The sequence below is a fragment of the Stylophora pistillata genome, chromosome 14, assembly GCF_964205215.1.
Source record: "Stylophora pistillata chromosome 14, jaStyPist1.2, whole genome shotgun sequence".
NCBI lineage: Eukaryota > Metazoa > Cnidaria > Anthozoa > Scleractinia > Pocilloporidae > Stylophora > Stylophora pistillata.
In genome coordinates, this window is record NC_142532.1 from 16300200 (window position 1) to 16328167 (window position 27968).

At 38.1% G+C, this 27968-nt stretch overlaps 1 protein-coding gene across 1 annotated transcript; it reads right to left on the minus strand.

The window, feature by feature from the left end:
- LOC111332134 (WD repeat and HMG-box DNA-binding protein 1) lies at positions 1-27222 on the minus strand. Its single transcript, XM_088744499.1, has 28 exons — positions 27063-27222; positions 25724-25835; positions 25007-25063; positions 24659-24750; positions 24027-24135; positions 23523-23573; positions 22294-22340; positions 21171-21219; positions 21018-21050; positions 20147-20206; positions 19782-19888; positions 18365-18449; positions 17330-17371; positions 16148-16331; positions 14679-14785; positions 13528-13614; positions 12913-13097; positions 12523-12604; positions 11742-12022; positions 10238-10346; positions 9168-9229; positions 8954-9068; positions 8323-8433; positions 4442-4510; positions 3254-3575; positions 2504-2737; positions 1471-1603; positions 1-501 (listed from the first exon to the last, which is right to left on the minus strand). Exons 1-28 carry the CDS (start codon positions 27137-27139, stop codon positions 180-182), a joined length of 3324 nt encoding a protein of 1107 aa, XP_088600625.1. The 5' UTR covers positions 27140-27222; the 3' UTR covers positions 1-179.
- Positions 27223-27968: the final 746 nt, after the last annotated feature.

Consider the following 27968-nt stretch of genomic DNA (forward strand, 5'->3'; position numbering starts at 1 on the left):
ATTGTTTCCATCCACTCTTTTGTTATTTCAGTTTTCCTGTCATGCTACACCATTTTAATCCATCTTTCTGTTCATTCCATAATCCAAAACATGAATATTGGCAAACTCCATGAAATTCTTGGAGAGTGACCTAAAATTTCATGACTATTATAAATAAACACAATTCAAAAGATCTGCAGTTAATTTTTGTTATAAGCAAATCCTGCCAGTTTGGAATTTGCAACTGTTACCCCTGATTCTTTTGTCTTCTTGGCTAAATTAATTGTATTTAAAGTGTCTTCGTTTTCTTCATCTGACTTTTCTCTTTTGCGCTTCTTTTCTCCTTGTTCCTTTTCGTGCGCAGTTCCCTTTGCTTTATTATTCCATTCCATCTTTTCATCTTCATCAAGTGCCTTCCATTGTCTCATGGCAGATTTAACAAGGTGGGTACCAGTCAGCTCTGGATTTTCATTTGACAAACCTTCTTTGTTCTCCTCAAACCAAAGGGTGAAACCATTCACTCTGTCAAAATTAAAAAAATGACCCTTTACCACCCAAGATCTTTTGGTACTCCTCTACTCAAGTTATTAGACATCTCTTTGTAAGTTAGACAAGAAAATTTGGGCATCAAATTACCAATATTTTGTAGATTCAGGTTTTTCTCCACCTATTTTTACTCGTACCCACTGGGTTCGGAACAGACGACAACACAACTTCAAAAGATCTGCACGTATTTAACAATTACTCTATGTTCGCGTGTTAGATATGAGATGGTAAATACCCAACGAGGTGCATAACCCCGAGTTAGCTATAACCAATCTTGTATTCAACAAGCGCAACTGGAATAGTTTTTTTTTTTATTAATTTCAAAGAATCCTGAATGTTTGGATATTCCGAGCCTTTTTTCAGCTCTGCAACAGTTGGCGCAATGCATTTCCACCTCGGTGACTTGGAATATGCACTGAAAACCAGAGTTGAGTAAACCAATCAAAACACTAGAAATGCAATATTCGGGGTTGAAAATCTACTAATAAACGATAAACCAAGGACTAAGCTCAATAAATACAGGCCGATACGAGAGCAATTGACAACCATCGAGCAAGATGTCCACTCGAATCAAATGCTAGACAATCAAAAAAGGGAATTATAATTGCACTCTTATTTTATTAGTTTCAAAAGACCTCCTTCGGCCTTAGCTGAGCATCATGTCGATCAGAAAAGGCATGCACGAAAGACAAAAATAACACAAAAAAAGAAAAACCATTCGACTATTATCACCAACAAAAGAATCTGAAGCGCTTATAGGTTCGTTGGTTAAAAAAAAAAAAGCAAAAAAACACAAAAATCATTTGCGATCGTCTAGTGCAGGTATTTTGCTACTTCACCTTTCTTCCACCATCTTTTAGCCACAAAATATTGTGTATGTTCCACCACCCTAATGGGTCAAATGACGTAAAAGCGGAGCATTAAAAAAAAAAATACTGCACTTACTTTTTGGAGGGCGGGCCATTCCTTTCTGGAGATGTTTTCTTATTCAGTGTTTCTTTTTCTTTCTCCTGAGGTGTTTTCAATAGAGTGGTTTGTTTTCCCTTTTTCCTTTTCTGGACTGGCCTGGAATCAGGAGCTGTAAAGTAAAGCGCTTTTTAGAAAGGATTTATAGCTTAATTCTACTATAAATCCTTAATTCAGTTAGCTTTTTTCGGGCGCTGGGTTAATTAAACCGAGCGAAATAGTAAGCACAGCAGGGTTGTTTGAAAGGGGGTTCACGTTATTCTGGGATTTAAAGTTAACCTTGGCTTTAATTTCTCGTGTAAAGAGTGTGTTAAAGGGCCAAGGCTTTGTTGGATCTTTTCTCAAAATGACTCGAGACTAACTGAAAAAAATACAAAAGAAAAATCTCTTTCCAGAGCTATTAAAGTAACATTTACGCTATAACCCCAGCTTAGGTTAATCATGTTTTGTACAACCCAGCCCAGCACGATAACATCACCAGAGTTAGTGAAAAAAACGATGTAGGTTTAGGTGGAGTCGACCCAAGCCTCTCTCGTTTTTTCACTTCTCAGTTTGCAGTAAATTTGTTTTACCAATGAATGAATGGAACAGGCCAAAATTCTGGTTACAAACCTTTAATTTTTCTCTTATTCTTACCTCTTGTGGTGATCAAACACCGTTGAAAAATATTAAGGCAGTTTCTACGTCACACGATAATTATGGAAAAAAGAATTGCGTGACTTGGGTCAAAAAAATTTTCCAAACACTATTATAATAATCCACATTACTTTTATCATTATTTGAAGTAAATAAAGGGAGCAAGCATCTAAAGAAACTGTGGTGCTGCATTGATGGGGATATAACAAGATAATAATGTGAATTGGCTACCGTAAAGAGTTGATATAGCTGATGTTTCAAGCGTTGCCCCTCCCCACAGCTAAAGGTTCGATTCAATAACAGCGCTGTTTCTGTAGTGCAGAGAGACTTCTCAAAATATAAACACCTTTTGTAGCAAAATAAACATTATACTAACATATCTTGCTTTTCCTTTGCAGTGATGCTTTCTTCTCTTCCTCCACGCTGTCAAAAAAACTCTTTCCACACACACTAGACGCCTTTTTTCCAGGACTAGATATTCTGAAAGGATTAGATCGGCCTTGACTTGGATTTGAGCTTGGAAGAGGTGACGAAGGTGGATTGGAATTTGCAGTTGAAATTGGTTTTGATCCTAGATCTAGACTGTTCAGTCTTGCTAAGCCCTTCCTCTCTGTGAAAGTAGCATGAAAAAAATTATGTAATTTGCGTAGGAGACAAACTTTAAAGAATGCCACGGCTAATTTCTGTGCTTTTTTAATTACTATAAAGCAAACATGAGTAACAGGATGTCAGTCCATCACAGGTTTAAGCACACTTCAGCACTACGTACACGCAATGTTTTCCTGACAGACTGCCTGTGACCATTTACTATCCTGAGTATCTTACCAGAGAGCACTGCACAATCAAACCGCTTATAATTTGAACCCAGAACTTGCAATCCTGAGGAACCAATTAAACCACTGCGTCTTCTCTTTGACATAATTATGATAATCAAATATTTAATGGTAAAATAGTCCAGGCTGGCACAGGCGCCAGCACATTTCAGTCCTAAAAGGTGTCTGATTTACAGAAAAGTTTTGGGATGGGAGTATGCACCTTACAGTGAAACGCAAATCACTTCAGCTGTTTTTTTTTCTCTTTTTACGTTTGTTGCAAGCTGAGAAAAATGCAAATGATGATACACCACCTTCTCTCCTGGAAGTCTGTTCATCATCATCATCATCATAATCATCATAATCATCATCATCCATGCCATCATCACCTCCAGTCTCCTCCATTTCCTCCTCTTCTTCCTCCTGTTCCACTTCTCGCGGAGTATTGGAGGGACGATGACCACCCATCCTCGACGTAGATGTCTTATTCCCCCTTACAGGCCAATCAATTTGTTGGAAATCATCCTCAAACTCCTCCTCTGCCTCCAGTTTTGCTTTCTCGCGGGCCAACTCATCCAGTCGATTTGCTAAATTCATTCGTCTACTCCGTGCTGCATATTTTATTGCCAAGCTTACCTGAGGAAGGAAAAGCCTGTGTTAAGTTCATGTTGTATCAATTTTTTCACAGGTACTGGTCACTTATATTACTTTTGGGTTAAAGATTTGACTGTAAAAGTTGTCCAAGACAGGCGACGATGCTGGGTGTATCTCCCTTGGCGAAGTTTTCATTTACATTTTCCTTACGGGCTCACATACCCATAAAGGCTGATAGTTTCTAAAGAAACTGTTTGGGGGTGGGGGTGACGAAATAATTCGAATATATCAACAAAGTTGAAATGGTAAATTGGCCACCGTTACGATTATAAAAGCTGACGTTTTGAGGGTTAGCCCTTCAATCATCCTCAAACTCCTTCTCTGCCTCCAGTTTTGCCTTTTACTCCGACGAAGGGCTAACGCTCGAAATGTCACCTTTTGTAATCGTAACGAGGGCCAATTTACCATTTCAACTTAGTTGATATATTCAAATTATCACATACGCATAGGCTGGGAACTCTAAGCATTTTGACCAACACCCCTCTCCTTTTTTTGCATTATGCTCTACTATGGTACCTCGTTCACTAATAGAAATGCATAGAACAGGCCAACATGCGCACATTTTGCTGGCTTGACTTTAAGCTAGTGGCACTCCAACTTACACGTTATTTCTTTAGGTCATTGAAAATTGTTGTTACCGTGGTCCTGGTAAACAAAAGCTTGAACTATTGAAATAGTCATTTGAATAACATTACTACATCTGACTGAAAAACGTGCATCTTTAAAAAAATGACTGTGAGTTGAAGTCATTATCTTGTGCCAATTGAAAAGTATTGTCACATTAAGAGTGCACAAGTACAATAAGATAACACAATTACTAAACTATTACTCGATACAAATTTACTTACAGAATGGGCATCTGGTAGCAGTTCGCACAACTCCATTGCACGGAACTCTCTATCACTTTTGCAGGCCAACTAAATTCAGAAAGGAAAAAAAATGTACTGCTACCATGTTGAAACAATTTTCTGCAGATGAATTCAAAACACTCATTTCCATCACGAACACTACAAAATATTGAACCATGACAACAAATTTTCCATTCATCACTTTTTCCTTTTTTTAAAACAACGCAAAATCTAAGCGAGCAGAGCAGCTGCAATTTATCCATTTGACACAAACTATACATTATTTAACTTTCCAGCCCAAGGGTGCCACATGCTGGGAAACCCCCTCCTGTCCGAGGGAAATTGACCTCACTAAGCCAAAATAACATCATTCCACATTTTATTTCATATCTTGTAAACTAAGAATTTAGAGCAAAAACATTATAGAAAAACATTGCTCGGAAGATGATAGGCTTTCTAATGGTATAAAAATCTCAACCTTTCAGGAAAATGCTGTTGAACTACACAGCTGCAAATTGGAGCAAAACAAAAACTTGCATGTTGACTCCATGTTGTCTTATGATAAGCAACTACATAAGCAAGAAACTACTTAATTCCACTTATCATGCTCATTCTACTATACAAGCGAGCAAAACTAAGGACTAAATGCATGTAGCATGTTATGTTTAAGATTTTCAAAGGCAAAAATTTCTTTAATGACAAAAATTAGCAAAGTGCAATTTCAAATCTCGCGGCACTGTTCAAGCGAGATCCTCTGCGGTATGATTTCGAAAGCAGTCTAAGCAAATGCGTTTGCCGCAAAGTTCGCAAGCCATTCGACACCAAGTAGTTTTCTTCTGCTTTAGGCAACGCTTGCAGCGGCCTTTGGTGTAGGAAATCGGCCAGTGCCCTCCTTCAATTCGCCCAGAACTCACTGACAATCTTCGTGACGAAAAGTCACCGATCAAATCTCGGACCAATTCCAGCCGAAAAGCGAGCTGAGTTCTGTTTCTGTGACTCAGAGATAATCTCTCCAGAATGTGTGCATTGACGATAGAAACATCAACGAGAAACCAAACAAGGCAGCGCCACCATTTCTTTGATTTTCTTCCCGTCATATAGTATCCGCGAAGTTGATCACTAAGATCAACACCGCCCATGTTGTTGTTGTAAGACTTAACAACGGGAACGCTCGGCACTTCAACAATACTTCCATCTCTCTGCCTCCGGTTTACTCGCTCATCGCCGACAGGATTAGATTGTGTACTGAGGAAATACACGGGTTTCTTGTCTTTCCACACAGTTACGACCAAATTCTCTCTTCGCAGGAATAGCGACTCTCCTTGTCGAAGACGTTTCACTCGTTGCGTGGTTGAAGCGATCTCCCGTGGAATGCCATGACGATTTGAACGGACAGTTCCACAAACATAAATTTGGTCGCGAAGCAAATTTTCCGCTAAGGCAATCGAAGAAAAGAAGTTGTCAATAAAAACATGGTGGTTTTTGCCAACCAAGGGCCGTGTTAAATTGTAGACAACACGGTATCCAAGTCCTTGTTCGGGATTAGCATCTCGCTCCTTCCCTGTGTAAACATTCAGGTTCCAAACATAGCCATTCGAAGCGTCGGCACATTCCCAAACTTTAATGCCTCTCTTTACTGGCTTTAGCGGCATGTACTGTTTCATTCCGAGCCTTCCTTTAAAGGGAATCATCGCCTCGTCGATGGAAACATTTTTTTTTGGCCTGTATTCGCTTCTTATCGAAGAAACAACAGAATCGAGTAGCGGCCGCACTTTGAAAAGTTTGTCGTGGTTAGCATTACCACGTGGTAAATCTCTGTTCTTGTCGTTCAAATGGAGATATTGAGAAATCTTCTTGAAACGATTTCTTGAAAAAACCTTTTGTATCTCCGGAACGCCAAGGAGAGGATTCTTTGACCAGTATGAATGGATTTCTGGTAGCTGTTTGATTCCAAACATTATGTTTACTGCGAAGAACGCACGGATTTCAACGGCGTTTGTCTCACGCCACTCTGGGTCAGCTTTGATTGCCATCGCTTGCCGAGCGTAGCGGTTGGTTTCTTCAGCAATTCTGTCAAAATTTTCTTCTTTAAACATCAGTTTAAAAAAATCGAGGGCAGATGTTCCGGTGACATTGGTGACTGGACCAGTATTTTGGACGAAGGGATTCACTTCGACTGGATCACGATTTGTGTTCCACGGCACAACGCCGTCTTCTTCAGTTTCTGAGTCAGTAAGCTCAAAATCCGAAAGGTCTTCAGTATTTACAGAAGACACAGATATATCTGACTCACTGTCAGAGACATTTCTGCTGGATTCAAGTTGTTGACCGAATCCCAAAAACTCTTCTTCCTCGCTATCCGATTGGAATAGAGCCGCTGTCACAGTGATATTTGTACCCCCGTGATATGTGTACCCCCGCACACATATCACTAGTGATATGTGTACCCCCTCCAAGATGGCGGCCAGTGATATGTGTATCCCCCACCCCCCTCCCCTCCAAAAAATAAATAATTACGGCTAGCTTGTGTTAATAGACGCAAATCGTTCACTGAACCATCTTCCACAATCAGAACTGTAAAGACACGACTCGCGAGTCCGACAGTTCTTATGGGCCAGTAGCAAACATCAAACAATCTATTGGAAATATAAAGGAATCGAAATAGTCATGTAAACAAAAATATATGTTGGGGATACACATATCACTGGTGACTGCAATCGTATCGGCTTTGTCGCCTGTCTAGCACTGAAATTACTTGCTACTAGCTCCTTTACTGGCTAGTACGTAAGTGCATGAGATATTTCACCAACTGACAGCAAGTTTTGTTGATTCCCAATCATATTTGTCAATGACAAATTTAAAAAGTACACAGACGACATCGCACTAGCCAGGGGATACGTATATCACTGAGATCTCTCGTTCAGTGATATGTGTATCCTCAACATATCTCGGGGTTAAGCATATTACGGAAATCGTAGTAAGTGATATGTGTATCCCTTGGTAAAGCAAGCGCTGTTGTCTTTCTAGCAAAACTTATATATGTCTAGTAAGTGTATTATTGATTCCAAATTGACAGACGACAGCGAGTTAGTCAGGGGATACACATATCACTGCGATCGCCGTTCAGTGATATGTGTATCCCCAATACATCTAGGGGATACAATGTGGATACGCATATCGCGGCAATCGCAGTCAATATGTGTATTGTTATTCAGTTGCATTGTGATCTTCTTCCGTTTATATTTTGGATCGGAAACTTTAAAATATAAAACCACAAAATTTGTTCCTCGTGGCCATGTTTTCTTTGAAGCTCTAAGAGGCCCGGGTGCAAAGCTTCAGTGTTTTGTGTATCCCTACCAGGGGTACACATATCACTAGTGATATGTGTGCGGGGGTACACATATCACGGGGGTACACATATCACTGTATTTTCAGCCTACGATAACATAAAAATTTTGTATGAACCCTACCCCTGAAAGTAGACTCAAATGAAAGTAAAATTGTATCACTATTGGTTGAAATACAATAGACACTTGGAACAATAAAAGAAGAACGTTTTAGATTGGTTGGAAAACGATGAGGTCAAGCGTGCCATATGGCACTCTTGGGCTTTTGAGGGGGTGGTACAGGAGAGTGCCATATGGCACTCTTGGGCTGGAAAGGGTTAAATAAAAAATTGGAGTTTGCAAAAAGATGAGCTAAAATTGTACTCCTTTGGACTGAACCAAAAAGAAATAAAATAATGATAACGATACCAATAACGATACCAATAACGATAATAATAATAATAATAATAATAATAATAACAACTTTCAATAATAATAATAATAATGTATTTGTGCACGATCCTCGCAGTAAAGATACAGGTACAGGATACACACCGCAAACAACTTCATGATGCTCTGGATCTGAGTTGTCTTTGCCATGTTTGATAAAGCTTTGTCTTCTTCATCAGACGCTCCGTACATGAGTTTTGACCGAATATACGCTTCCTATTATGAGAACAAAAAAAAGCCCTTATGGTTAGTTTTGTGCTGAAATGGATTTCACCATGTGATGGGGAAAAAGTGTCTTTCAACGCTAAAACATACGCAAACAATAATCACACATGTAAAACATTGGATAGACTTAAAACTGTGTGAAAGAAAAACCAGGCACTTCTGTGATTTCATTTCCTTTTCGTTAAATTCCTCAATCATGTGTAGATCCACCCTAAGAGGGGCGAAATTTCTCCCACTCGCAAAAAATGCAACTATTTTCATATTACTGTATCAGCAGATGAAGGGCAGGGTAAATTCAGTATGATGTACAATTCTCGCCATTTGTTACGAGTGTGAGGCGAGTACTTTTTGAACCACTACATGGATGGCTTATGTCAGATAGTGAATTGTTTTTGAGAGTGTACAAATTATGACAAAACACATGCACGCACATACAACTAACATGAACTCCGTGCTTCTGATTAAAAACAATGCAGACTTGTTGAGAGATTCTTAAAGTAGTTTTATATACCTCTAGCTGTCCTTTCTCTGTAGTCATTTCACAAAATGGGAGTTGTAATGGCATGAGGACAAGCACTGGGCGTGGCAGAGTGGGTGGGTAAGTTGACCCCTTGCAGTAGATGCACCTGATTATGGTAAGAAGCAAAAGAAAGGTTTGACTCCCAAAGGACAAAGTTGATGTATGATTTGTGTGGAGCTGTAAAAAGAGACAGGAGTTGCCTTACCTGATTTGCTGGCTTTTCTCATCCAGACCAACCACCCAATAATTATCAGACTTGTTCTTCATCTGAAATAAAAGTAATCACTGAATTGTCCTTCATTCACTGAAGGAAAAATAGAAAGGAAGATAGAAGGAAAAGTGAACGGACAAAGTGTGGAAGGGAGGCTGGGAGACTGCAAAAACGAGGAGGATAAAGGAGGGATGAAGGACCCGAAAAATTGGTTGAAAATGATTCAAAAGAAGGAAGAAAAATAGGGAGAATAATAATTTACATTTCTAGAGCGCTAAAATTATAAAATATTCTAAAGCGCTTTACAACATATTAACTACAAATATTAAAATGATAAACGACAAAATATCAAAACAAACTGTAAGCCAGCTTGAATAGATGTGTCTTAAGCTTTGACTTAAAAATCGTTACATTTGGACTGTTTCGAATTTCAAGCGGCAGTTCGTTCCACAAAAAAGGTCCAGAACGGGCAAAGGCACGATCACCAAAGGTCTTAAAGTTAGTTCTTGGGACCAAAAGGAGACCCTGATCGCAGGAACGTAGCTGATGACCCTTGACACTGTGTGGCTGCAGATATTCTTTTATGTATAGTGGGCCTTGGTTATTATGTATAGTGGGCCTTGGTTAGAAGAGGAGAACAGAGCAGAGGAAAAACCCGACAGTAAAGGAAGAAGCAAAGAGGATGGATGCACATCAGGAAAGGAGTGTTAAGGAAACCTTGAATTAAGAAAGACATTAAGTAACAAAAAAATAAACAAAATAACAAATGAAATATAGAAAGGCATTGTTCTGACATGGGCAAAAAAAAAACATATCTTAGATGACAACGGTAAGGCTTACTGGTGAGTAACGGAAAAAAATCGAAAAATATAAGGAAAACAATGAGGAACCACAAGTTTAATCTTATGAAGTTTTGTTTCAGCAAAGTGCCTTTAAATTTGGCGATCTGATCAACGTTGGTGTAGTAAAGGCAACTTTCACAAGTTCTTACAAACATGTGAGCACCACATCAAATCTCGAGAACACCACGTCTGGTCACCTGAACATCATAACCGGACACTTACATTGCTTTTAGTGACACAAACGGGACTCCATGATGTACCAAAGGAACGAGACAATAATCTTACAACCCCAGCTGAGTCAACAGTAACTGGAGAACCTTCCTCAGAGAATCTTAAAGGAAAAGTAAAAACTAAGAGTAACTCCCTCTAGAATGACTAACAGGTATATATACGGAGCCCCTAAAGGGCCATAGCTTTTCTTTTTCTCACGTCAATATATATGTCGATATATAAGATATATATCAACATATAAATCAATATATAAGATATATATCGATTTATTTCAATTATATATCGCCTTATTTCAATTATGTCAACATATTTGTCGTCATATATGTCGACATATATCTTGCCTTATTTCAATTATGTCGATATCACAACTCTATGTTGGATATCACAACCTCGCTACATAGCCATGCGCACTGCTTTCTGGAAATGATGTAAGATGAACTGGTCGAGATAACATGTCAACATATAATTTGAAGGAAAAGGCGAGATATATGACGACAAATATGTCGACATAATTGAAATAAGGCGAGATATCTGTCGACATACATGTCGATATACAAGTCGGAATATTGACGAGAGAAAAAGAAAAGCAATTCTCCAAAATCTCTCAATACTGCTATCACTGTCACTGGTAAGGTCGCGCAGTACTTGAAATCTTTTTTTTTATTATTTATTTTGTCATTTTCTATCATTTTATTTCACTTTAAATCTTTCTATCTACTTCCAACTTTTATTCATTTTTAGTCTTAATTTTTAACTTATTGTAAAGCACATTTGATCATGTGCCATGGAAAGTTGCACCATATAAGTTTTATTAATTGTAATTGTAAAATTGTAAAATCTGATAAGTTGGCTTGGTGTTTTTTTTATATATAAATTATATTTAACAATTATTTGCCGAAGGCGAGGTGAATATTATTCGACGATATTCACTGAACCTGAGGCGAATAATTGTTTTAGTATAATTTCAGAGCTGAACAACAGAGAAATTTCTAAAATCATAACATTTTAGTAACAATTATTAACGTTTTTTTTAAACATTTTATACAAACCGCGTGGAGCAGTTTATATAGCGTCATATAAGGAACGCGCTGGACCAATCAGATTGCTGGAAACTCTGCTCAACTCTGAAATTATACTAAATAATTATATATATATATATATATATATAAATTCACTATCTTACTCATAGTAATAAACCCAACTCGTATAGTAGTGGAAATGAGGCCTGAAAACAAATACAGGTCCATACGGGATTTGAACTTATGACCTTTACGATGCCAGTACTGTTCTCTACCATTACTTGGCTGATAAGCTAACTAGGAGCTGGTCACTGTGTTGGTTCATATTAAACCCGTTGAGGTGATAAATCCATGAATTCGAATGTATGACAATCAGATATGTGTACTGCGGTTTCATGAAATGGAGGGGGGGGGGGGAGGGGAAAGAAGCTGATTAAAAGCAAGTGCCTGCATAATAAGGTTATATTGTTTCTTACCCTAGCCAGCCCAGTGTTGACTTCTCACTCAGCAACACCCTCTCCTCTACAATGATTTCCTGGTTGTGCTTCAAATCCAGTAATTTAAGAGCCAAAGCTTGCTCACCAGGAAGGGGGTTGTTAATATGAAACACGACCATCAGTTGGTTCTTGTATCCTGACATACACACCACTGCACCAGGAAGGCTGAGAATGTCACGCTGAACCCCACCAATGGTAAATATGCGAAGGAAACGCTTGTCAGTTGCAACAGCTGCAAAAGAGCTGCCGGTTGCCACTGCCTAACAGGTTGAAAAGCAGTAAATTCATGTAAAAAGCTGTTTGAAACGACTAATGAAACAAGCAAATTTTATGCTTTTTTGCGGGCCCCTGTCATTCTGCAAGTAATCCCTCATTATCAATGCTTCATTTCAAGCTTTTCTTCATCTTCAAACAAGTTTGAGACAGTGAGCAATACTGGTCAGCAGGAGAAAGTGCAATTGACCTGGTACTGCTGATCAGTACCAGACCCCTCCTGACGTGTCAAAAATCTTCCTGCAGGCAGTGAAACACTCGTCCTGCAGTGTTAATAGTGAGTGCCTACTCATAAACTACTATCATTCGAAAGAGAAACTGGTTTATATCCTTAATACAACCAATATTTGAAAGTTATTTCTTCTGTAATGTGTCTTCAGCTTTTCAACATCAACAAATGCCTTGAATGTTGCCTTGACTATAGAACAACATCTTTTTTTATATTTTTAGTAATAATTTTTAAAGAAGAATGTTTTAGGCTACTAACTTGGATCGATTCTCCCTCAGGTAAGACAACAGTCCATTCTTTTGAATTATCCCAGCTTCCAAAATGGATACAAACAAGCTTACTACAACAACGTAAAATAACAAAGGTTAAACTTTAACACATAAAAATTTTGTTACATTTTCAAGATCTAATGGCCCTGGAAAAGCTCCTGAGTCTGTCATGCTCCTAAACCGCCCCCCACCCCTCACCTGAAAGTAGATCAACCATTTCATCCGCAAGAGTGACCTTAATAAGATTCTTTTGTCACAATAGCGATCCATTTTGACACATAGGCGACGAGAAGGACTAAAACAAATATATAAACAATAGCCTCCATTTGGCAAAGATATAATTACTGCTCAGATATTTGTCTTCAGTCATCATCTGTACCTTGGTGAATCCTCACGAGCTTTGCATGCTAACAAAACAGCACTGGATGACAGGGCAGCCATGGTGTGATTTAGATGATTGGTCAGATGTAAAGGGTGATGGGTACTTGTGTCATGGAATTCAACCTCTATTGATGATATCTCATCTTCCGTGTGACAGCGCACTATTCCAACTGAATTCCATACCTGAAGATGGACAAAGATAAGCAATAAGGTGAGGAAATGGTTTTGCTCTGGAAACAATACAACATTGGCTACACTCACACTTGGTGCCGGAACATTAGTGCCATGGCATGGGTACAAAATGGTGCTGTGTTCAGACACTGGGTACCCGATATATCAGCCCCTGGTTCAGTGCCCTGGCACAGGCACGGTGTCCAAATTCTGGCATGGGTACTTGAAAAAAAGGTGTGTTCACATTAGCGCCTATCAAGAATCATACTTGGGTGCCATGCTCAAGCACCAAGTGTGAACACAGCCATTATAAGTCTCCAAGTAAGGTTCAGGCCTCAAAATTTCTGCCAAAGTGCAGCACACTGTATATAAAATTATAGGCCCAATGCATCTCCCACACAGAAAAGGATTAAATCACAGTCAAGCAATATCATTTACTAACCATGAACCTGTGCATTAAGTGGACTGGGGTTGAGCCAGGTTGGAATGGTGGCTGGAGTACTGGAATAAATGGAGTGTGGATCACTTCCTGAAATGAGAAGCATGATAGATAGATAGTTTATTTGCTAAAAGAATTGCAGTCAAAAACTGAAATACACTATAGCTTATTATAACATAACCAAAGTAAAGCGCGCGCTCTGATTGGTCAATTTAGCGTCCCCCATTTGCCCATGGGTGTACGCTGCTGACATGAGCAAATGCAAAGACTATTTTTCCGCACGCGCTTGTTTTTTCTGGTCGTGTAAGATTTGTTAAATAAAAGGGAACACTTTAGCTACAATGTATCAATGTTATGTTATAAAACAAATGGTAAACACCACAGTGTACACTAATGAGTTATGGATGCACTTGGGAGGTTTGCTAAGCACTCAAGAAGCTAGAGTCGCTCTCGGCTATCGCCTTGAGCGACTCTTACGCTTCTTTCATGCTTAGCAACCTCCTGCATGCATCCATAACTCAATAGTGTACGCTGTGGTGTTTACCATTTGTTAACAAGTAAAATTTTAAGAAAGATATATGAATACATGGATATGAATATGTAAAATATTGAAGATCCTAGACAATCCTTGTGTGTCTACCCATTAAGAATTATAAAAAAACTTGAATTATAATTAATAAACTGAAAAGTGGATTGACAACGCTTCGTTTTACATTTAGGTAGTACAAACTTTGAACTTAATTCTCCTAAGATTATAGTTCAAGGCTTTCACCTCTGGGAGAAGGGGATGGAGCATGACAAAAAAATATCTGTTTAGGTAGACCATATTTCAGGGCTGTGGTCTAGTAGCACCTGGTGGCCCCTGGTGCCTTACTTTTGCTCTTGGGTGACTCAGGAATCTTAGTATTTTCATAAAAAGCATGCTGAGCACCCTGGATTTCACAGTTTCAGAGCACTGGGCTCCCTTCAATTTTTCTTAGAGCACAGCCTTGTACTTACAACAAATATTTATCACTTCTTGGGGTTAATTGGTTAATGGAATTCCGTAGATTTGTGAAAATTATGCACATAGTACACTGCACCACCTTTGTCAAGTTTAGTAATAATTCTTTCTTTGACAGCTGAGAAGAAGTACAAATCTCTAGTATAATCACCTTCTTAGGGGCCTGTGGTGCAGACACTTCACTACCTGTGTCTCCATCATTCCCGCCATCGCCAAACTCTAATGGAGCTGCCAAGGCTGCTTTCAATTTGCGGATGTCTAGTGTAGAGAGAAAAAGAGGTAAATCAAGTAAATAGTTTTAAAATGAATGGGAACTTCATGATGAAGATAGGGGTTTCATTGATGTTTTCAGCAGGAGGGCAACTATAGTTTTCACAGGCTGACAAAACTTTTTGAACTGAACTTCTTCATAGGATAAAATTTCCTTCAAATTGTCAAACCAGGTGGGCACAATTACCCTCCTCAGAACTCCAGTCAATTTGCCCATTTCCCAAAATTAACGGTAACCCGTTAACCAATTGCTATGTCAGGCATGCCAGCCCGCGGTATCTGTCACATATGTGCACACACGCCGTGTGCATACCTTGCAGATTTGAGAACCGCCATGTTGAAAATATAGATGTTGAGTTTGTATTGAGTTGTAGTTTTTTGTCTGACTTAAATCCGCGAAACACAACACCAATGGTTAGTAATTTTCAATGTTTGGTTACTACAAATGTGTCCAACTAACCTGACATGGTTAGTAAAATTTTCTAACATATTTAAATATTGGTAGACCTCAGGACAAAGAGCATGTAGACCCAACTCTCAGAGGAATACTTAGAATACTCAAGTTGTTAAGTCAATTTTAACTCTTTTTAGAGAATGTGCTGTAGATGTACTGTTCTTAACTAATCATGGTAAATGAGAGGGAAATAAAATAGGTGCATAATTGTCAACATTTTTTAGGTCACCATGCAATTTCAGCTACTCTTTAATTTGTCCTAGTCATTATTATCAAAATGTTCAATATTTGAGATATCGTAACTTGTGAGCTTGGATACCAAACTTTATAATTATTTTGGTAATTAAAAAAGATGTCTATACTAACCCGAAGGGTTAGTGATCCAGAATTTAAATTCGAGCCCTGCATTTCCCGGCCCTTAGTGAAACCTCTGTGAAAACTTTTGATCGATCCCAATCTTTGCCAATGAGGATTCAATAATTATTTGACTACTGCCGTGTTGGTACTTCCCAGAAGTAAAATAATTTAAAACTTTCTCACGAGTGTTCTCAATACCAGAACAGTTGAATAAGCAGGAAGGAGTTATCAAAAAGAATAATTTATTTCAAGCTCAAAACATAACAAAAACAAAATGGCCACAACAGAAAAAATTAGTGCCAAAGCCCACAGTCCTTAGCAGCAAAACCATAAAAAGGCAGGGAAATGAGTGGGATTTGAACAAATCCTTCTTTAAAAACAAGTAACAATTCCTCGCGTAGTGTAATCAACCAACAAAGAGACTGCATGTTTACCATAATTGACAGTTAAATGTCAGAATGATTGATCAATCTTATCCAGACTAATTAAGATGTGGTACTCAAAACTCTGTGACACCATTCAGCACCAATTTTTCTAACCTTTGAACTCATCATCATCATCATCATCGTCTGCCTCCTCATCTATCCAAGCAGTGGACTTGCTTCTTTGTTTTTTCTTCCCAATGATAAGCTGTTCATCATCACTATCAGCATCCATGGCAGCAGTCACCAAACTGTCATCCATGAAATCAATGGAAGTTACAGGGTGATTGGAGCTTTTTACCTGCAAAAGCAAAGTAATATTAACCCTTTAACTTCCAGAAGTGATTAAAAAGTAACTTCTCCCCATGATATCCATACATTATCCAGCAAACAGGTAATAAGAATACTCAAACCAATCAGGTTGTTAGGTACCTTGATCTAACACCAAATTCTTGTAACTTAATATTTACCAGAAAATGTGTAGCAGCTAAAGGGGAGAATTAACAATCAGATCTTGGGAATTCAAGGGTTAATCCTTGGACCCTTAAGAGTGACTAGCATCTAAGTTCTCCTTATGTTATCACCTCAGAATTCCACATTAATTTGAAGGTCATGAGAACAAAGGAAATGATCACCAGCTGAAGAAGCCCTTGATATTTTAATAAATTCCCCTTGTAAGCTCTCTTGGAAATGTATAGAGAACAGTAAGGACAATATGCATACTGATGTTAGGGTAGGGTGTAAAGTGTTTGAGTGAGACAATGAAATAATTCATTTCATAATTTATATATAAAACTTTTACAGGACATTTCTGCTCTAGGTAATAACGAAAGATAAGGGAATATGTATCTGGATGTTCCATGCTCCTTTTTATCTGTGAGTTGAGCTTCTTTCCCATGTAAATGCATTTATCTTGTTAGATCCCATATTCTACTGAGTGATGCTTTCTTTTCATCTTCTTTATTTAAACAATATTGAGCAATACAAAATACTTTACATAGTTTCTACATAAACTGCCAGCTATTCAGATTTTCCAACCCTTAGCACTCTTGCTCTAACATCTTCTTGGTCTCCATGGGGTCCAAGACAAAATAACTCACATTTAAGGACAATTTAAAACCCTGTACCAACAAATTCTTTAGATTTGTTTCTTTGTTTGTTTTTCCTCTTTCTCTGTATATTTTTAGATAAATCACTTTAAGATGTTTTGTCATCATCTCTCATTGCATGCTCTATTTTCTTTTCTTTTCCCTCTTTATTTTAAATTTCAAAAAGAGGTGCAATATATCCATTACTAACCTCGTCGTTTGGTATCACATTCTCACAAACACCAAACTGACCCTGTAGCAAATACAAAGTGAAACCAATAAGAAATCATTGTCTTCAAGAGTTTATCACAGGTAGCTTTCTTATAGTTCATGGCACGGCTGCATTACGGTCTCATCAAAGTCCTTGGGTTGGACTTATGGACAGAACACACAAATACCCTCTTGAACCTTTTCTTTACTATCAGACATTTAAAACTTTTGAGGCCACCACAAGATGAATAATATTAATTATTGAAAAGGAATGAGGGAGAGCAATGAGTGAGAGAGATGAAGAATGAGGGGTGATGGTAAGAGGGGGGGTTGGGTTGGGGATGTGAGGCTAAGGCAATTGGTAGGGAGGGAGGGATGGGGAGGAGTGACAGGTTAGGGGTGAGGGGTGAGGGAGTGGGACGAGGTAGAGGAGGGAGCAAAGGGTTGGGTAATAGCTGAAGGGTAATTGATGAAGTTTGCAAGATGAGAGGGAGGGAGTGGTGACAGGCAAACAATCAGAAATAAGAGGGGAACCATGAGAGATGAAAGGTTGTTTCTTAATTAGAAATGCAGGATATAGAGGAAGGTATAAAAAAAGAGTGAAAAATGACAACTGAAAGGTAGGGAAGGTGGAAATGAGGGGTTTGGAATGTGAAGGAAGCGGAAAGGGTAAGAGATGAGGTTTGTGGGATATGAGGTGCAGGAGGCTAGCAAGGAAAGGATGATCGGGGGATGGGGAGGGGGGAGAGGGGCAAAGTGTGAGGGAGGCATTAACATTTCAGACAACGATCAGGTATTACGGGTATTAGCAACTAAGGTTTGGAGGGAGGCTGAATTCTCAATTTTTTTCCGATTTGTAAAGGTTTTCCATTCCTTTAATAACAATTACTTTATACTAGCCCCTGAACCATTAGTACTAACTCACATCTTGCCAGGGTAAATGCTATTGCAGGGTAAATGCTATTCAGCTGTATTAAAAGGTATCAACAAACATGTAACAGTACAACTAAATAATTAAAATTACATTTTTGCTTACCTGATTATCAGTATAAGCAATTTCTTTGTTTCCTTTTGGATTCCATGCCAAGCCACAAATGGTATGTCCACTTTCATGAGTTATCCTAGAACAAAACAATATCACATAAAACTTCATGACCTTAGTCAATCTAAATCCTTTTCTTGAGCTATTTTGAAAGTAAAAATATCAAGGGTGGTCTGCAGCCGTGTCTGAATGCATGCAAAGAAATGGAGTTTTTCTTCAAGTGTTCAACTAGATATCTCACACGTGAACGTAGCAGACAAGTGAGAAATTGGGTTGAACACTTGAAGAGAAATTTCACATCTACAAGCAATCATGTATTATTTTGTTTGTTTATTATATAAACACAATACGCCTTTATTGACAATTGACAAATGGTAAACACCACAGCATACACTATTGAGTTATGGATGCAAGCGGAAGGTTGCTGAGCACGAAAGAAGTGAAAGAGTCGCGCGAGGCAATAGCCAAGAGCAAATCTAGCTTCTTGAGTGCTTAGCAAACCTCCCAAGTGCATCTATAACTCAATAGTGTACGCTGTGGTGTTTTATAACATAACATTGATACATTATTGCTAAAGAGTTCCCTTTTATTTAACAAATCTTACACAACCAGAAAAAACAAGTGCGCGCGCGGAAAAACAGTCTTTGCATTTGCCCACATCAGCAGCGTACACCCATGGGCAACTGGGGGATGCTAAATTGACCAATCAGAGCGTGCGCTTTACTTTGGTTACGTTATAATAAAATTTGGATCACATTTACCATAAGTACACTCAACCGATATTACTGTTGATATATCGGAGGAGGGTAAGTTGATACTCAACCGATATGTTGGCCTACATTCAGCCAGTAGTCACTCAACACTTGATGAATAGTCGGTCGACACTCAGTCAATAGTCATTCATTAGTTAGTTGATACTTGGTCGAGACTCAGTTGATAGTCAATAACCTCACCTGATAAATCAACCGACTATCAACCAAGTCTCGACTGAGTATTGGCCAACTATCAACCACCTATCAACCGATTGTTCACTACTAATCAATCGAGCGTTGACCACAACATCAGTTGAGTATTGACTGACATCTCAGTCAAGAGTCCCTAGAGTAAACATGACTCTAAAATTCAACAAATGACCTTGGGTTGAGAATGGTGAATACTTTGCCATTCTTTTAACAACCTGGCAGGTTGGCAGGCATGCAATACAAGTGACATGTTAACAGCTGATTGGCAATATTAAACACCCATAAAAAATTATCTTATATGTACTTCTACATGTCACATCATAATCTTTAAGTTGTAATTTAAGTTGAAATTCAAGACAATTTAAAAAAAAAAAACTATAAGAGTCTATCTGCATAAATTAATAACTTGGGGCATCTTATCATAGGCTCTTCTTATTTGAGGCCCAAACCTCTCAATAACTGCCTGCGTTGCCACCTTCCAGATAAACATCTCTCCATTGATACTAGCAGATGCAATGTAGTTACCACAGGGAGACCAAGACACAAGAGAGACCAACTGAAATACCAGATACCATTTAAAACATTAATTCACTGAATTTATGCAATAATTTAGCAATTCAGAAATACCACATTTCCTCAATTTAAGTGTTCACCCAATATTCCCCTGATCAATACTATCGCAAGATCATTTAGTGACACATTTAGTGACACATTTAGTGATATTAGTATGATCCTTGTCTTTCTTAATGAACAAGTTGGGGAGTTACGATGTAAAAAAACAAGTGATTATTTTACCATAAATGTACACACATACCTCACTATGACCATCTTTTTCCAGGTTGAAAGTATTTTTCCATGTATCCCTTTCATAAACCTACACAGAGAATGCAGCCATTATTTATTAGCATAAACAGAAGCACTCTTGGTGTAAGTTTAAGAAATAGCTGCTGACCTCCACTGACTGACTCACCCACTCACTTGCTCTGTGAATGGCTGACTGACTGACAGACTGACTGACAGACTGACTGACAGACTGACTAACAGACTGACTGACAGACTGACTGACAGAGTGACTGACTGACAGACTGACTGACAGACAGACAAACAGATTGACTGACAGACTGACTGACTAACAGACAGACAGACAGACTGACTGACTGACTGACCATGACAGGTGGATATGAACGACTGCCCTACTGACCAAATAACTGACTGACCAATTGGCTATCTGGTTAAATGTCTGACCAATTGAAAGTTAAATGGATGCATTCACATCCACTATTGGCCAGAGAGACAGTCAGAAAGAACAATTAGACCAATGGATAGGCTGACTGGCTGACTGAGTGATCAATAAAGTAACAGATTGACCAGGAAATAGAAAGACAGCTTAGCAAAGAGTTGGTGTAAACCAAGAATCATCAATTAAAAACCATGTCCAATCCTAATACACCCTTTCTCTAATACAATTCAGCCCTTGATCCTCTGAGAGTGACCAGCACCTAATTTCTCCTTACAATGGCACCACTGAATCACACATTAAGGTCAGGAGAATAAAGGAAATGATCACTAACTTAAGAAGCTCTTGATCAGTAAACTATATCTCCTTGCCTGCAGCTTAGGAAATGTATCAAAAACCATATGGAGAATATGCATACTGATGTTAGGTGTGAAGGGACAACATATACCTTGACAGTTTTCTCCACTGGAACAGCCATATACTAATAAAAGATTCCAACAAGAGAAGAATAAACAAAAGTTAGATGAATTTGTTTTCATCTTTGTATCACTTTTTTCACTTAAAATGTATCACCAAATTCACCACACATACAGTACCGTACCTTGCCACTCTCTGGCTGCCAAGCAAGTCGGCATAAGGTCTTTGAGATCCTAGAGGGATGAGAATTAACAGATCATTTAGTAACAGTCAGATATCCATCAAAATATAAGAACTGCAAAAGTCATAGAGCTGTGAGTTCTACTTTTGTAAATCTCTTAAAAGGGAAGCCAGCCCATGAAGGTCAAAGAGGTGTAACTTTTCCATGTCTGTATTACTTCTGTGTGTACATCAATAAGTCCATGATTATCCCCTCTAGCTGTAAGACGGCCAAAATGGTCAATGTAAGAACAAAAGATCCGAGGGAAGATTTACAAGTTTATTACACGGCAGATAAATGCAATGGTACAAAAAAAACGGGAACAAGTGACACAAAAGCTAGTATAACTCGGAATCCGCTTTAAGGGCACTCTCGGGAAGGCAACAAATCAACTGAACTTACCGAGCAAATGGTTGTAACTTATAGTAAAATACAGGAAAAGGTAAAAATAACTTAAAACCAAATTTGGGTTAGGAGCAGTCAACAAAACAGGAATTACGTAAGGGAAATCGGTGTTTACTCTTACACAACAGTACAAGAGCAGGTACTGGAATAATACAATTAACACATTACTAACACAATTAACACATTACTGACAAATCGCTAAAATTTCAGAAAATAAAATAAACAGAAGAACAAACATGTTTTAAATAGAAAATAAGCCTAAGTGACTCTGTCACATAACTATTACACATTTTCTTGTATATACGTATATTGGTTGTGAGCATTTAGTGATAGATCAAGAAAACAGCTTCTACTGATAAGTTTGTGTATTCTCATTACCCATTTGCTCGGCTGGATAAGGTATTGATATTTAACGGAGAAGTTACAAGTTGATCACCTCTGGGAGTTAAAGGGTAAGCCTTTGCTTTTAGAGCACAGCTCCAAAGTCAATTATGAAATAGTCAACAAACGTAAAAATTCAATTTCCAGGAAAAAATGGAAAAGGACACATTATGCATAGCTCTTGGTGTACAAATAAATTTGAATAAAAAGCAAAGAGAACTCATTGCTGCAAGATAAAGTGAATCAGTATTCCAATACAGTGATTTATTTGTTTTATCATTCTACAGAAATTGTGGACTACCTTGCATCATTCACCCTGGGAAGGATTGATAAAGTTGTCTTGCATGTCTGCCGGGAAAATCAAACAAGAATATATCAATATTGATTGGGTAAGGACAAAACATGGACCCCTGGTCCATGGGCCCCCACTTTGGACACGGTCCATGGACCCCTTTTCGTAGACCCCATATAAAAATAGGATATATTTTGTTTCGCAAGTTTTTTTTTTGGTTCACAAGTACTTACTACAATTTGGATCATACCGGCTGCATCCGATCCGACAATACAACCACAATGAATTCCACTGCATGCGCTTTGTAAATGCACGTTTTTCGCTAATAAATGCGAATCAAGATCAGTTTTGAAGAAAGCTCTTGTCCTGAAATATTTCTTGCTCCTTTCATCTTGCTCCTCATTGAAAAGTTCCATGTAACATGAGATCTCTTCGCACAGGGCCAAATTTGCATATTCACTTTGAAATCTGATCTGCTTACTGGTTTGGACACTTGTATAAATATTTAGCGATTTTTGTCTTTCATCTTGATTTTAGAGTAAAAACTTAATAGGCACCTATGATTTTCTCATCAAAAATAAGTGGTTTTATTATAGCTTTTGTTTCTTAGATTTTTTGTTGTTTTTTGGTTGCAAAAATAGAGTAGCATGTGAACGAAATGACTCGAATTTCTGGCATGAAAATCAGGCGTCGTCTTTGCTGTGGGAAAGGCGGTATTTGGTTTTATCGGATCGGATGTAGCCGGTATGATCCAAATTGTAGTAAGAACTAAATGCAAACCAAAAAAAACTTGCGAAACAAAAAATATCTTATTGTTATGTGGGGTCCAGCAAAAGGGGTCCATGGACCGGGTCCAAAGTGGGGGCCCATGGACCAGGGGTCCATGTTTTGTCCTTACCCATTTTGAGTAAATGCAACAGGTTATAGGTAAATGCAAAGATTTCAGTTGCAGTCAGTAAACAAAGCATTGCTAAGAGAACATCACAAGGCAAAAAACACCTAGTCAACTTTTTTTGGTGATTGTCTTCATGTCCCTTAATTATCTCTGTTATTATTTTTCTTCTTCTTCTTTATCTGTTTATTCCTTCACCAATTTTTCTTATACCTATTTTCTTAAATCCTTTTTATGTGAATTGCATGTAGTAATCAGCAATGTACTGTTTTGTTCATTAATACCTGATATATTTATACATGGTAATGCAAATAAATGATTAAAAAATGAGAAAAACAAAAAATACCTGATCACCCAAATTCCAGATTTTAACTGTACCATCACAACTTGATGAAGCCTAAACACAAAATAGCGTAGTTTTAAATTCTACTTGAGACTTTCTTTGATCATTTTTTTCTAAATAACTGGTTCTTAAAAATATCCATGTACCTCCAGGCTTTTGAGATACATGTTTAAACATACACCCTCCCTCCCAGGGGTATAACTTGGTGTGTGGGGTGGGGGATATATACAATTGACATTCTTTTTGTCAAAGTTCAAGTTTACAATGATAAAACTATGCAACAAGCATTGTGGGTTGTACAGATGCTAAACCATTAACAAACAAAAAACCTTTAGTTAGTGGTTTTTACTAACTCATCAGCACTTTCAAATTTTTTCTAATAAAAATTCAGATCTGTTCTTCTTTCCCTCAAAAACTTCCAATCATATTCTCACCCCAAGTACGTTAAATTTCCAGGATATAAAGATTTTTTCAATAAAATGCTGAGAAATCTATCCTCCAACTTACAGCATATTGATCTTTAGGATCCATTGTCACACTTAACACTGGAGCTTCATGGCCCCTAAGAACTTTTTGGCTTCCATCTGCTACAGTGACCACCTTTATGTTAAAATCACTGCAAGGAACAATTCATTATTAGAGAAAATAATTTCAAAATTTATGTATATACCTGAAACAATGTAGCAATGTGGGCATAAACCCACACTGTCCAATTACACAAGTATGACATGCACACTGTCAAATTACAAGCATAATGTATACACCATGCTATTAGTGCTCTAATTGTATTGGTTAGAACCAATCACTTTCAAGAATTTTGTTACAGTTTTGATAGGACGTTAAAAATTTATTGATATAAGTTTATCATAAGGCAAAGCATGCAAACAAATTCATTGAAGAAGTTAGAATGCGAGATGTGCCGGTGTCGTAACCATGGAGCACTCCTCCCCAAATCAGCCCGTGCTAGTGAATTTGAATTTTACTTTGTTTCATACCAGTGAAAAATGCCACCTCTCTTTACTCCAAATTTTCATCTGGAAAGATTTCAAAAATCTTTCATACCTGTGCTGACCATGTAGCCACAGATTGACAATTTATACAGTGCAAGCTAGTTGTTCCTCAGAAGCCATTTAACAAACCTTGCTCCTGCTGCCAACACTGATCCTGATTGGTTAAAGCATATATGATTGACAGATGCTGTAAATCTTGTGAGAATTCCATCAGGAGACCCCTAATATCATTTACAAAACATTTTAATTAAAATTGCATAACTCAGAGTCCCACGTACTTTACAAAATGGACTAATTTTCAGAAAATCTATGCACAAACAGTTTCACCTTCAAGATCCAACTCAACTATTTGCAAACTCAGTACTATGTGAAATACAATCAAAATTCACAAAATTCTGGCTTACACATAAATGCAACCACAAAATGATAGTAATAAAGAGGGGTAGAATAAAAAATTAATACACACGTATTCTGTACCTCTGGGAAGGTATAAACTTGAACAGAATTATCTGATGCAGTGACTATTTTCTTGTTCTGCAAAAAAAAAATGTTGCAAAGTAATAACCATTTGAAATAATAATTATAAACATCAAAATGATATACACTAATAACTTTTTAACAATTACCCATAGTCCTATATAACTCCCAAGATCTGATTGTTTGTGTTATGCCTCTGCTTTAGCTGCTGCATATAATTATTTCCATGTGAATTGGTTGTCAGAATTAATTTTTGGTGTTAGATCAAGATGAAAACTTTAACCTGATAAGTTTGAGTATTCTCGTTACCTGTTTGCTGGATAATGTATGGATATTATAGGGAGAAGTTACATGTTAATCACTTTTGGGAGTTGAAGGGTTAACAAATATTAAGGCTAAGTATCAGGCTACAAAAAGTAGTTAGGTATTACTATGATAGAACATTAGGTACCAGTGGTGGACCCTGACCTTGAGCTTAGGAAGCGAGAGGCTGTTTTTTTTTTGTGTGTACATCTGCTGTCTTTTCTTCCTTCTGCAATTTTTTTTTAACCTAAAATAAGGGGGGCCTAGGCCCTTCCCCTAGATCCACCACCTGGCATCAACCGCTACTGACAAGCATCTCATATACAGCACCATACAAAAAGTAATGTCACATTGGTTTTTTCTTAATATTTTTCAAGTTGGACCCAATACAAAAATCATCCTCTTGACCTGTACCTTGACTAACAGGACTGTTACATTTTCTCCAGCCCTGACAGATTCTGGATCACTGTCATCAAAATCTTTGTATATACGTACATCTCCATCTGAGCCACAAGTCAAAAGGTAACTAAAACCAAAACAGAGAATGATAAGCGACTCATAGGAATTAAGTCTGGCAGATCTGAAAAAAGGGCCAGTATGCTAACAAACCGAATGGCCCTTTCTGCTGGCACTTGACCAGACTCCATTCAATTTTGAGTATAAAGAGATTTTATAACAAAATTAAACAATCATGATAATAGTAATAACACTGAGATACAATGAAATATACGAAGTTCATATATTTTGTACTGTGGCATTAGATACATATGATGCACAATCCTCGCAGTAGATAGTGCTATTTAAGCAATAGCGAAAATGGTTCGAATCCCGTACAGGCCTGATTTTTTTCAGGTCTGATTTTCGCTATTGCTTAAATAGCGCTATCTACTGCGAGGATCGTGCATCATATGTATCTAATACTGCAGTACAAAATATATGAACTTCATATATTTCATTGTATCTCATTTATCCCTTTCACGGGTTTATTACGAATCAACTTAATGGCCTGCTCCCAGTTGGCTTGTTAGCTCAATTGGTAGAGCGCTGCACTAGTATCGCAGAGGTCAGTGGTTCGAATCCCGTACAGGCCTGATTTTTTTCAGGTCTGATTTTCGCTATTGCTTAAATAGCGCTATCTACCGCTAGGATCGTGCATCATATGTAGTAATAACACTAATGGAAAAAATGATAGTTAACAACTATTCACCCCAGAAGAAGTGGCTGGTAGTAGAAATTTACAGTCCCAGAGCAGCGAGGTAAATATCCACTGCTAGCCACCAACATCGAAGTGAATAAAATTGATTTAGTATATACTAAAACGAGTGTATCTTCATGGGTTGGACGATTTGAGTCAAATTTGTCGTAGCGAAATCAGCTTGGCGAAATCAGAGTGCCAGATTTTACGATTTTCATGAATTATCGCCATTTTCGTTATTGTATGCATTTCTGGACGTATCTTAAAGTTTTACATCACTTCACCCCACTGGTAGTGAAATAAACAGTCTCGAACGATCGATCGAGCACTTCATTGCTTTATCCTACCTCACCTTACATTCGCAGAGCGATCAAATACACAAATTGATCTATTAATTTATCCTTCTTTAAAGGTTATGATCTGACTTAGAAAGATCTGTCGATGGAGTGAAGGGACTCTAATCTAACCTTTGTTGTGCTAACGAGAAGAAAGTAACATAATTCCCAAACGCGCCATTGAAGATTGAAAAAACTGATCCACAAAAATCGCTCCACTTACCCGCCTGTTTCGTCGTAACAGACATCTGTTTGACCCTCACTGTGAGCAAATCGCATAGGCTTTCGATCCACTGGCATTCTGGCTATTAGAGAAAGGTAAAATACACAGATTTCCTCAAGCTTAGGGCTCAGAAATGTTACCCGCGTTCGACTGTGTAATTTTCCCGCCAGTGATAAATCGAAGTGCATTCTGGTAGACTCGGTCCAGCCTTCCGCATTCAAAAGTAAAATCCCTCTTGATCCTTTAAAGTCCACATGAAAAACAATGTTTATTTTCAATAACGCTACGCTGATCCCTAATGAACCTCTCAATTTGTGTTTCAGAGAGAGCGTGTTGAAAGTCAAGTGGAGCCATAAAGTGACCCTTGACGGCACTCGCTACAGCAAAGTATAATCACTGCAATCAGGGCGAGAACTAACAAATTTCAGCAGTAATGACTTTACAGTCTTGTGGTTTACTTATTGGCAGGTAGCTTAATCAATTTTGAAACCCATCCTCACTCACAAGGCAGTGATCACAAACCTTCGCAGAAGCTAACCATCCAAAAAATAATTAGACTACGAGCAGTCCGGCCCTCCTTCGGCGAGTTAAAAAAAAAGGAGTGAAAAAAATATAAATGTTCATGTCGAGGCGCCACGGAAGCTCTAATAGTGAGACACTCGAAAAGTCCGGCTGGTCTCTCCTATTGGAGCAGATCCAGGATTTAGTCAAGGGGGGTTCGGAGAATTGTTCCCCTTCTGAGGGGTCCCAGATTTTGAAAATTAGGTCTTCGGAAATGTGATTTCCAGCGTTCTGAGGTAAAATTTAGGGGGTTCGCCCGAACCACCCCTGGATCCGCCCCAGCTCCTATACTGGGTTCTGAAATAACTAATAATTAACAGATGAATGTAGCAGAAGGGTAAAGTG